General features: G+C 42.3%; 2 protein-coding genes across 4 annotated transcripts; one reads left to right on the forward strand and one right to left on the reverse strand.

Annotated features, from left to right (window-relative positions):
• Positions 1-1,780: 1,780 nt before the first annotated feature.
• LOC123058824 (probable protein S-acyltransferase 16) lies at positions 1,781-5,696 on the forward strand. Its single transcript, XM_044481500.1, has 7 exons — positions 1,781-2,409; positions 3,557-3,649; positions 3,729-3,830; positions 3,914-3,991; positions 4,083-4,181; positions 4,269-4,364; positions 5,197-5,696. Exons 1-7 carry the CDS (start codon positions 2,137-2,139, stop codon positions 5,335-5,337), a joined length of 882 nt encoding a protein of 293 aa, XP_044337435.1. The 5' UTR covers positions 1,781-2,136; the 3' UTR covers positions 5,338-5,696.
• A 46-nt stretch (positions 5,697-5,742) lies between these two features.
• LOC123058835 (peptidyl-prolyl cis-trans isomerase FKBP20-1) lies at positions 5,743-8,487 on the reverse strand. 3 transcript variants are annotated; one of them, XM_044481519.1, is made up of 7 exons: positions 8,312-8,487; positions 8,173-8,232; positions 7,387-7,518; positions 6,997-7,130; positions 6,830-6,909; positions 6,646-6,738; positions 5,743-6,132 (listed from the first exon to the last, which is right to left on the reverse strand). In XM_044481519.1, the coding sequence occupies exons 3-7, from the start codon at positions 7,493-7,495 to the stop codon at positions 5,988-5,990; spliced, it is 561 nt and encodes a 186-aa protein (XP_044337454.1). In that variant the 5' UTR covers positions 7,496-7,518; positions 8,173-8,232; positions 8,312-8,487; the 3' UTR covers positions 5,743-5,987. The 3 variants fall into 3 exon arrangements, with proteins under 3 accessions (XP_044337454.1, XP_044337462.1, XP_044337448.1); XM_044481527.1 differs by having other exon boundaries at positions 8,173-8,229; positions 8,312-8,464; XM_044481513.1 differs by having other exon boundaries at positions 8,173-8,431.
• Between the last annotated feature and the right edge of the window lie 3,275 nt (positions 8,488-11,762).

Raw genomic sequence — 11,762 nt, forward strand, 5'->3', positions numbered from 1 at the left:
GTTGTAGCACTCTGAAATTCAATCAATTGATAATACACATCTTAATTTGGTACTAGATAATTGTCATGGGTAGGCTAATCAATGCATAATCAATTTGGTTTTCAAGAGAAAAAGAGAGATGATACAATTACAGATGAAGTTCAGAGAGATTTTTTAGCAGCAGCTCTTCGACCATTGGTTGAGTTGAAATATTTTGCAGCGATGCTATAACTACAGATAGTTTTTCACGGATTCAAGGCTACGGACGGAATTATTGTCATCTGGTTCGGTGGAGAGGGGCCCCACCCCTAGATTTCGGGGGGGGGGGGGTGAATTAGGAGTTGCCACGCCTGTTTGTAAGATTGTTTCCGTAAGCCTCGTCTGTAAGTCTATCATTTTTGAATATTTTGTGTTTTCTTTTAGTTTCGTCCGCCCAGGATTTCTTCCGCAGCTCCGCCACTGTGCGCAGGCGTGTGCCCCTCCAAATTTTTGTCCTACTTGTTTGAGACTAAAAAGCTTTGTCGTTGTTGTTGTTGTTGTTGTTGCTGCTGCTATTGAATGTTTGCTTTGTCTTTTGGTTATTAGATTTGAGTGCATTTGTGTTGTGGTTTGGTTGATAGATCTGTATTGTGGTTTGGTTAATACTGTCCCTCTCAAAAATATAATGTGTATTAGATTTCTTTTCAAAGTTAAATCTTGTAAAGTTTGGCCAAATTTATAAAAGAAAAACATCAACATCTAAAATACACACTTTCACCATATTTTCAGTCCGGCGCACAAATGGTCAACAATATGGCCCTGTTTGGTTCGGCTGTGGATTCCTAAAAGCAGCTGTGAAAAATCTGTTGTGGAAAAACAACTATGAAAAATCTGATGTGAAAAAGATGTAGGTCATTTGGCAAACCAGCTGATACAACTTTTTCAGATTTTGGCCCGCAACGGAATCAGAGTTTGGAAAGCATGTCCCGGGCTGCTTCCGCTTTTGGTTCAGATTTCGGCAACGGATTTCTGAAATCGGATTCTGATGGATTCACCCTTTAGTTCAGATTCTGCTACGCGGCAGCGAAATCTGTCGATAAAAGCTGAAATAAACAGAGCCATATTCAGCTAGCTTTGCCTTCACGCAAAGTTCCAAACACCAAACTACGTATGCGTGCTTCGTCATCCAATCACTACGCACACTAACGAATAAGGCTAGTCATAATGGGAGTAACTTAGCTAGTAACATAGCGCATTTTAAGAAATTTTTAATTATGTGGCAAGTAATTAATAAGAGGTGGTAACATAATATGTTACTGTAACATAGCGTTTCCAAGACAAGATGAGTCTACAAGATAATAAATAAAGTCATCTAAGATACTACTATTATGTTACTTTGCATTATGAAGGTAGTAACTCAGGCTAGTGTCATATGCATGACACTAGTCTAACTTACTCCCCACTATGAGGCTGGTCATAGTGGGGAGTAACTTAGACTAGTGTCATATGCATGACACCAGTCTAAGTTACTATCTCCATAGTACAAAGTATCTTAGTAGTAGTGTCATAGTTTGTTTCATTTATTGTCTTATAGACTCATTTTACCTCGGAAAGCACTATGTTACAGTAACATATTATGTTACTTCAAGCACTTCTCTCCTCATTAAATACTTGTCACATAAAAAATTGTATTAAGATGTGTTAAATTACTACCTAAATTACCCCACTATGGCTAGCCTGACCAGCCTAATCCCACAGAAAGGAACAGCACCGAAAACCAAAGCTGGCACTCAAATTCTGCAGTGCACACAAACACAATCAATAATCCGCCACTTTCTGTCTGCGCCACGTTCTTCACGCGCTGGGCAGCGAGCCGGCAGATCCTCCATGCTTCGCCCGCCGCTGCGCCTCCGACCTCTCCTCCTCCTCCCCGCCCAGCCGGTACCGCCGCCGCTGCTTCCCGCCGAATAATCCATAATAAAAGTAGCCCCCGATAAAACGGGCCGGCCGCCTCCCTCGGCCCCGACCCGCACGCCACGCGGGACTCACCCACCCACCCTCTTCCTCCCCCTCCCTCCCATCTTCCTCCCTAGGATGCGCGCCTCCCCCCGCCTCCTCCGGCCGGAACCCTAGCCAGGCGTGCAGGCGCGCAGCAGGCGGGGCCCCCGCGCCGCGCCGATGGGGAGGCCGGGGTACCTGACGCTGCCCATCTTCGCGGTGCTCGCCGCGATCGGCTACGTCTACTACACCACGGTCTTCGTCGCCGTCGCCGGCTGGCTCGGCCTCGCCACGGCCGCCGGGGTCGCCAACGCCGCCGCCTTCACGGCCCTCGCCGCCGCCTGCCTCGCCACCTACGCCGCCGCCGTCTCCCGGGACCCCGGCCGGGTGCCGCCCGCCTTCCTGCCCGACGTCGAGGGCGCCGACACCCCCGTCCACGAGGTCAAGCGCAAGGTGCGTGCCCTCGGCTGCCTGTCGGGGAGTTTTGGATCTGTGGAGCGGAATGGTGCTTGGTTCTTTCAGAATTTCCCCCCTTCTCATGAAATTGGGCAAGTTTGCTTCAATTGCCGCGCCTCCCAGTTAGGCAAATGCGGTTTAATGCCAATTTGCCTCCTGGGATTGGATCATTTGCGACCATCTATGCGTGTAACTGTTCCATTCTGCCGATTTCAGCTCAAAGTTGCGACTGTTAAAGGAGGGACTTGATAGATAGATAACAGATAGATAATTTAGATCCGAATCTGAGTGTTGGTGCCTGGAACCTTCCACCGTGTGTGTGGATCCAGTCTAAGTTTGAAGGTCTGTCTAGACAATATTTTAAATTTCCACCGGGTTTGGAATCATGAGCAAAAAAATTGTAGCAAGTTTCAAAGTGTTATCCATGGCCATTAAACAAAACAAGCACAAGCTATTCGCAAAGTAAAGTGACTCTAAATTGAGCGGCCGGCCTTGCTAATTTTTTTATTAATGGTGGCCCTGGTGGGTATTGCGGTTAGATACCATGCAAAGCTTCCGATTTTATGCCTTGTTATCTTGCATTTTCCAAAGTGAATGCGACAGTTGAATACTTGAATGCAGATAAATAAATAGCACTCTGCATGAATATGGCTATTTGGCCTCTTCCAATGGTATACCCAAGTTTCCGTTTTCCCTTTATTAGTTTGTTTTGTGCCCATGGGTGTGTTATAACGGTAGACATCAGGTGTAAGTAGCATGTTCTGTTGCTGGGCCTGCAAACATTACGCATAACAAAAGAAGAATATTGAGGTAGTCAACACAAGATTTTTGGACCGCTGCTTTTGAAGAAATTGAGCTCTAAGGTGACTTAAGCAAATTGCTTTGTGGTGTTAAACGAAGAGTTCCCTGTTGGCAAGTAGCCTACCGAATTGGCAGTACAACGTGATTTTGCCTTGTACCAAAAATGGGGAAAATGAAAGGGAGATTAGCTTAGTATGGGAGTAAGGTTGAGGTGGGAGTAAATAAGCGGGGAAATCCCATCGTCTGATTTACTCTGGAGTACAATTCCATGACGATAGCTGACAAAAATTAACTTCTTATTAGTTTGTTGCCTCAAAATACTCAATCTGTACTGCTTTTGCAGGGTGGTGATTTGAGATATTGCCAGAAATGTAGCCACTATAAGCCCCCACGCGCACACCATTGCCGTGTGTGCAAGAGATGTGTTCTGAAAATGGTGCTGGCTAGTACTAATTCTATGATGATCCTTCTATTTTATCTCCCCTTCCATGTTTTCACTAACTTTTTATGTGCAGGACCATCACTGTATTTGGATTAATAACTGTGTTGGGCACGAGAACTACAAGATATTCTTGGTCTTTGTATTGTATGCTGTAATTGCAAGCTTCTATTCAATGGTAGTTCAGTTTCTTCGATTACTTTGGCAAATATGATTTCTTGGGGTGGTATAGCATTGAAAAGTATATTTTTCCCATCTCAGATTCTAATTGTAGGGAGCGTCATTTACAGTGCTCCGAAAGATGAACAGTTAAGCAGTGATTCTTCTAGAACATTGATTGTAAGTACTCTTGCGTTGTTTTTTAGTTACCTAGCATGTTGCATGTTCATCTGAACTACTCACAAAAATTTTAAACTTGCCAAATGGACAGATTATTTGTGGGATCATTCTTTGTCCATTAACTCTGGCGCTGTCAGTGCTCCTGGGCTGGCATATCCACCTCATATTACAGAATAAAACTACAATTGAGGTTTGTGACAACAAATTTCTCTTTTGATGTTGGGCAGCATTCATGTTTATAGAAAATATTAAAAACACTTGTTATTGATGGTTGCAGTACCATGAAGGAGTTAGAGCAATGTGGTTGGCAGAAAAGGGTGGAGACCTTTATCATCATCCATATGACCTTGGTGTCTATGAGAATCTTATTTCGGTAAGAAGATGAACTATTTTCTATTCGCAGCGAAAAAGACTAACAATTTTCTGAGCTGTTTAAATGTTTCACATATTAAGATATGAATGCGGAATGGGAGTAGTTGATTTTCAGAGACAGTGTTAATGGCAACAGCTTTATTGTCCATTTAAAGATATCCACAATTTTGATACTGACTCCAAAGCAGATTTTGCCATATACACCCCTCCACAAGTTTGCACATTTGTATATTTCAAACAAATTTCAAAAAATTCCTTCCTAGTCTTATTAATGTTTGCTAAATTGTCACATGTAGTTATGCCATGCTGTTGGCATGTGCGTTTCACATGTATCTTTATTTTGGTCTTGCACGTTAGGGTGTTGCCTTGTGACCATGAGGTCACAGGTTTTAGTCCTGGAAACAGCCTTTTGCGGAAATATAGGGAAATACTGCATACAGAAAACCCAAAGTGGTCGGACCCTTCTCCGGACCCTACGCAAGAGGGAGCTACGTGCACCGGGCTGCCCTTTTTGCACATTAGGGTGTTATATAAAAGTTTTAACTCAAACTGTGGAAACAGGTAACCAGTGTAGTAGTTCACCTCCCTTCATTGCTTTCAACCAGACTGGTGAAGTTAGTTCATTAAATTGAACAATGGCCCTGCTGCATGTATTCATAGTTAAGCAGATGTAGGCGGTCTGCTGTCAGGCCTGTGTGGCGCCAGTTTAACACATGATGTGGGCTTGCGTGGTGCCGCTTCCCGAACTATAATCATGTTTGCTTGCTTGCTTTCTTAACCCTGGAAAGCATCGTGTGTTATATGTTCTGATGTTTCCGATTGTTTATCCACAGGTGCTTGGGCGTAGCATATTCTGCTGGCTCTGCCCAGTATCAGTCAATACAGGCAATGGCCTACGGTTCCGTGCATCGTATGATATTTTACCATCTACACCACCATGTGATTTACAAAAGATAGCATTACATTCACATTGAGGTACATAGGTTGCTAATATGAGAAAGGGGATTGATATTCCTATTCAAGTGCCCAAAGTGTACCATTTCTGAGCCATTCTGGATACTTCTTAAAACCCTCAAATTTAAGATATGAGAAAGGATACCTGCGGATCCAGAAGTATTTCTTCCTCTCCAGGGTTTTGTTTTGAGATGGTCGTATTTCTGGTGAGGAAGATGACTGCTGCCTCAGCTCATAATCGGCTGTGTTTGTACACAAAAAGTCTAACCCTTATGTTGTAAAGTAAATGTACATGCTGTGTTCGGAAGCGAAAGCACATCAAAGCAAATTTTGCTGAGATGCACATCTGTTCAGAAGTAAATGTCACATGTGCTGTATACATCTGCAATTACATTATCAGACATGGAAATGTCATTGCTGCGCAGTAAAAACCAAGAGAAGATTGCTGTGATTATTTAATGTTTTCAGTAAGGCTGGTGCTGGGCAACATACGCCATCTCCCCCGAAGCACAGTAGCCAACAAGGCAACAGGCAATCTATGCTTTGTGCAGATTATTTTCTACTACTACATCCCATAATGTAAAATGTTTTTTGATGAGACGGAGGGAGTAGGTTACAACAGTAGCACTCAGCAGCAAATGCAACGACTAATACATCAGTTGGGAGTAATCTATTTGCCCTTTCCTTTTCCCTTGCCCTTCTTGGCGTCAAGTTTGGCTTGCACACGAGCCGCTGCCGCGGCCTTTGCCTCCTCCCTCTTCTTCTTCTCTTCCTCTTTGGTGGCGGCAGACAGCTCCCGCTGTTTCTTAAGCTCCCTATCGAAATTTATGTATCAAAAATCATGTACTTTCTAACAATCACAAGGGTATTACAAAATGGATAATAGACATGACACGTAACTCTCGAGTGTTCTCAAGAAATCGCGTAAACAAGAATATTAGCTAGGCTATATGCTATATTATGTAATTCCAATATGATGTCCCATGCTGTTTAACATGATTATTGGGTACTAACTTCTGTATTAGAAAAAAATGCCAAAACTGGCTTAACTGTACTACTGACCAAAAACACAGCAAAAGCTCCACTACCCCATAGAAACAGAAAAAAAGGACAAAACTCTTAAAAATGGAGGATTAAACAAAGCTATGGTTGTCTAGAGATGTTATGGGGTGGACGAGCATTCAGAGGCAGAGTTCTCAACTCCTTAGCTCCCTGCCAAGTGCCAACCTCTACAGATCAGCTTCAGTGAGGATTTTGTCGACCATCGTCTGATTATTGGGTACTTGATGCGTTAAATATAAAAGAGGAAACACTTGGAGATGTCTTACTCTAGCCTGGCTTTCTCATCAGATACACTGCCCAGACTTGAACCTTTCCTTGGCTTGCAAGCCAGTAATTCCACCTCAAAAATGAGTGTTGCACTGCAGAAACAAAGCAAACGTTGTTACAGAAACTTCTGGCCTGGGGATGCTTACAACTTCAGTCAATCAAGAGGTGAAATGGCAAACAAACTTCGCTGGTATCTCTGGCGGCGAGCCTGGACTTCCATACGCATATTCCGGCCTGCATGTTATTTTTGCAATCTCGCCAACCTTCAACATGCGCGATACACCATGCCATATTAGAAAGAAACTTTCGAGGCTATCGAAGTGAGCAAGCAATTATAAACGTTCACATACTTTCATAGTTCTTAAGGCTATATCCCATGCTTTAATGACAGCTCCCTGGCCAACTTCAAATGAAAAAATAGAATTGTCTTCATGTGTGGTGTCAAAAACTTCGCCATTTTCAGCAAGTGTCCCTTCATAATGAACTGCACATAGAAAAGTGTACGAAGGCAAATGTTTAACCCAACATGGCAGATTAAGCAGTGATCCGTTTACTGTATTGCATAGAAAAGTGCATTGCCGTAAGATTCGGGGGCAAAGTAGCTGAATGGAAAAACATTGGAAGCACTTGAGGTAAAAAACTTGTACCATAACTTAAACCCTGAGCAACCGCCCAGCCAAATAGAAAATAAATTATTGAGGCTATGTTTTACTCAGAGGGCTATGGATTGACTGCAGTACCATCAACCAATGGAAGGCTATCAGATGGGCTTATAGCATCATCCTTTGCTTTTCTGACCACCGTCTTAAGAACGCCTCCATCCCCTGTTAGATCTATGGTTTCTGCCATGACCTTGCTGTTGAACGGAGATTCTGAAAGCAAGAAAGAACAGGGCATTATTAGAGTGCTCTAGCAAAACCAAATTTGGTCAAACTAATGGGCACAAGCACTTGAAAATGCATAACATAGTCAGCCCCTTCACTTGTCTAAATTCTTTCAATTAAATTTGAAGCTAGTTTTAAAATCAAGGTTTCAGACATAGGGTTGGCAGCGCGACAAAAGACCCAAGAGACAATCGTCAGTGAATTGAAGGTGTACCGAACAACACTCAAGTAGACTCTATAACCGTTTTTCCTCATCAAAACAAAAATGTAAAATACAGTGCCAGTCTCACAAATAACCCAATTCCAACAACTGAGTTACAATGTTGCAAAAAAAAAAAAAAAACTGAGTTACACAAAACAATTCCAACAAGTAGTAGCGCGGCCCTACTTAGCATGTCCTTAAGAGATCTTCTCCCAGCACGCATTTATGTAACCTAAAAGTTTTTGTGTTGCCCCCCTCCCAGATCAACAGCCTACAGGCTTAAAGCCGAACCTAGAGGCAACTGCAATCTTCCTCAAGCACTACCGCATGGCACAACCTGAACTGAGACTGTGTTCAACTATTCGAGACCTAAAGGCCTCCACGGCAACAAAATCTACTACAGGTCCATGACAAAATCAGGCAAAGGAGGTAGAATTTACCTCGGGTCGGCGACGATTTGGAGGGAGGGCCGTGGCGGCGGGCACGTCGGTGAGGACCTGCTGAGCGGATGGGTGTGGTGTTGGGATTAGAAGGGGTGTGCGGAGAGGAGGAAGATGGATGCGGGCGTGCGGCACGTACCTTCACAGAGAGAGGAGGGAGGGATTCGGAGTGGGGGGAGAAACGATGACAGAAAGATCTGGATGGGACGAGGGGAGGGGGAATCAGAGGATGGTTTCGCGTGAGGATGCCCTCCGTCGATTCGATTCGGTCGCCACTACCACGGACTGTATATTCTCGTTTCCAAAGAAAAAGGAAAAAGCTTTATCCCTAAAAAAAACTTTTTTGTGGGCACTGAAAAACCTTTATTTCTATTATAAAAAAATGATGCATTTTTTCTTTTTTCTGATTGTTATATAAACTCAATAGCTTTCGTGCAAACTGTTGAAAATTAAACACTCTCTTTGAAAAATATCAAAAAATTAGATAGGTCAATTCCAAAACTCTAGTTTGATCTAGCAAAAAAAAAATCTCTAGGCTTTGGGTTTCAGTGTTAACTAGCAAATGAGCCCGTGCGTTGCAACGGGTGAAAAAAAAACACTTCCCAATCTAATAACCATGAGTCCAAACTTTAGTAGGTCCATATCCTTTATGTCAACACATAGCATTCCATCTGTATTTCTATTTATCTTTCTTCTCACTCTCGTCGACGCTGGCCTCAATGTTGACATCAATACAACATGTTTGAATGTTGTCAATCTTAAGACGTCTCCCCCTTGGCATACAATGCAAATGAGCTCGTGCGTTGCAATGGATGAAAAAACACTCACTAATCTAATAACCATGAATTCGTAGGTCCATATCCTTTATTTCAACACATGGCATCCCATTTGTGTTCATACCATCACAACACGTATGAATGTTGTCAATCTTAAGACGTCTCCTTTTCGGCATAGGATGATAACAGTTAAATATAATATCGTATTCAGATTCTACATATTTTTGTAATCAAATTTCATATATAACATGTTAAATTTGGAGTTAGGATTAAAAAGCTATGAACATTTTAAAAATCAATAATATGCACTACAGATTTATTACCAAAAACTTGATGGCGTTTCCTGCAAAATAGCATGACGCACCAAGAATACCTATTTCTTTTATTAGTAGGTATAGATTAGGCCGGAGCAATTCGATATACTAGATAATGCCCCGCGCGTTGCTGCGGAATAGATTGTAATATATACTAAAATGATTTGATAGTATGAAACATGATTTTTGGAATTTTATACGAAAACTAAAATCGAATATACAAATGATTTATTATATAATTGCTGTTTATATTTAAGAATAGTAGCATTTTTTCATGCATGCTACATATGCTTTAGAATTGTCAAGAATGATGAGGAAATTATATTATCCATTCAGCAAGTTAATCTATGATTTTTATGGGAACATGTCGTTAGCACTTCAGGTTTAATTATTGCCTTTGGCTGTCTTGAACAATACTGAAATAAAGAAGACACTTTGGTAAAAAAATATATTGAAATCCGAACGGACTCTTCATATTTTTCATAAGATCAAACGAAGTCATGATGGTGAGGTGGCATGGGCTCGAACAATTTGAACAAAACTTTTAAACATGAATTAAACCTTGGTAACGATTAATTTGTTTGTATAAGATGTCGTACTATTTCAAGTCAAAAAAAATTGTGGGACTTCAGCCCTCCAAGTTACTTAATCATCTATGCTTCAGATACCATTTTGCAAAATTTACCCACAGTCCAGAAAACAAACCAATAAACATGCATCCTTGGGGGTTACAAATAATACGATCTGCCGTCCTATGAACAAAACTACAGAAGGCATGGCAAAAAATAATAAGAAAATCATGTTGTTGGATTATATCACGCTAAGTAGGAGGATTAGGAAAGGAGCAACCAGGAATAGCCTGCTACGTGCTACAGATGCCATGAGGGGGACGGCCTGCAGGAAATGGGGACTCCAACTTTCGCTGACCACTATAATCTGTATGAATAGAAACGGAGGTGCATGAAGATAATTAACGACATAGCGAATTAATTTAGGATATGTAATCAAAGATTAACATCAAGGGTTAGTTGCATAAGGAAGTGCATTCTTGATGAAAAAATCAACCAAAGCAGCCATTGAGAATAGAACTCAAATGATACACAACTTTTAATCTATATGCGTACCTTTACATAACTTGGTAATGCTAGCATATTTTTAGCGAATAGCATGTCGATCACACGATCACAAAACATTGGCATAACCTTGAGGATATTTGATCAAAGAACGTTGACTGCAATTTGAGGAGTTTGTCGATCACAAACCTGGACCTGTGCGATTCTGTCCTAGACAAAACTATGCAAAGCACCGGTAATATTGTTTCTTTGAGAAAGAGACAGAACATTCAATCGTACAAATCCATGACTCTTTTCTCAAATCCTTTTACACGAAGATATGGACCCATGGACTGTTCCTAAAAGTATAGGTCAAAACTTATCTGAACAAATGCAGCAGCACAAAAGATTCAATCCTAATATGTGATGGTCAATAATGGTGACCTTCAGATTAGACAATGTAAAAGGAATCGAGGAAAGAGTCATGGATTATATATTATATTGTATCCCATTTACCTTGCTGATTGGAAGATTGACGCCAATGATAGGAGTCCAGCTTGCACATTACAATGAAATCCAAGAAGCTTCCGGTTGCCCTAGTCATATTGAGGAAACAAAAGAAACATGCGCAAGGAAAACTGCCAAAAGCTCCTCTTGTTCCTCTCGCACAACACTACATGCGGACCGGATCGCCACGCTCTAGGCATGAACAAAGGGATGAGGGTCTGAAAGGCTGCACGACGGACAACGCCAAGGTTCTTTGTGGTGCCGCGGCGGCGTGCAATGGGGTGTCGATGGCAGCCTCGACCGGGTGAAGACCATACGTACGGTTGACCGAGCGAAGCAGATGCGAGGCACCGGTTACCAGATGCAGGCGAGCTGCAGTTCCGTCAGGCGCGGCGCGGTGGCGCGACATCTATCCCCACCTTGCCGTGATGGTGATGGCGCGTGCTTACGATGAGGCGATGGCTACTTAAATCTGGCACTTTCTTCCGCATATGTAGGGTAATGGAGGGGGAGGTAATGAGATGTGGTGAATGTTGCCGTTTCATCTGGATATGCTGCTGCCGTTTCATCTGAATATGCTGCTGCCTTTTCTTGGGGGGTCGGTCGCGGCGGCGGCTTCTAGCAGAAAACAAAACGACGGGGAAGACGAACCCTCATCGACCTACTGCGATAAGCCGGGTAGATCGATTAGATGCGTTAGGTTTTTTTGAGTGAAATTAAATGCGTTAGTTACATGGGCTTTAGGTTGAAAGACCAAGCCCATCTAGATAGATGGCACACGTGCAAAACCAAAACAGCCTTACAATAACTGGCACGTTGGACATTAGATGCAAAAATTCTTTTTTTCTCTCAAGAAAAAATTAGATGCAGAAATTCTTTTTTTTTTCTCTTGGATTCTAGGTGCAAAAATCCTAGCTACGTGCAGCGGTGCAGAAACCGAA

Source organism: Triticum aestivum, chromosome 1A (genome assembly GCF_018294505.1).
Source record: "Triticum aestivum cultivar Chinese Spring chromosome 1A, IWGSC CS RefSeq v2.1, whole genome shotgun sequence".
In the NCBI taxonomy this organism is placed as follows: domain Eukaryota; kingdom Viridiplantae; phylum Streptophyta; class Magnoliopsida; order Poales; family Poaceae; genus Triticum; species Triticum aestivum.

What these genes read in the sequence shown, in the direction of transcription:
- LOC123058824 (XM_044481500.1), top strand. Translation starts at nt 2,137, where the DNA reads ATGGGGAGGCCGGGGTACCTGACGCTGCCCATCTTCGCGGTGCTCGCC. An exon ending in TCCACGAGGTCAAGCGCAAG is followed by an intron (nt 2,410 to 3,556) that starts GTGCGTGCCCTC and finishes CTGCTTTTGCAG; the next exon opens with GGTGGTGATTTGAGATATTG. An exon ending in TTGCAAGCTTCTATTCAATG is followed by an intron (nt 3,831 to 3,913) that starts GTAGTTCAGTTT and finishes TTCCCATCTCAG; the next exon opens with ATTCTAATTGTAGGGAGCGT.
- LOC123058835 (XM_044481519.1), bottom strand. Translation starts at nt 7,495, where the DNA reads ATGGCAGAAACCATAGATCTAACAGGGGATGGAGGCGTTCTTAAGACG. An exon ending in CCGCCAGAGATACCAGCGAA is followed by an intron (nt 6,739 to 6,829) that starts GTTTGTTTGCCA and finishes TTGTTTCTGCAG; the next exon opens with TGCAACACTCATTTTTGAGG. An exon ending in GATGAGAAAGCCAGGCTAGA is followed by an intron (nt 6,133 to 6,645) that starts GTAAGACATCTC and finishes AAATTTCGATAG; the next exon opens with GGAGCTTAAGAAACAGCGGG.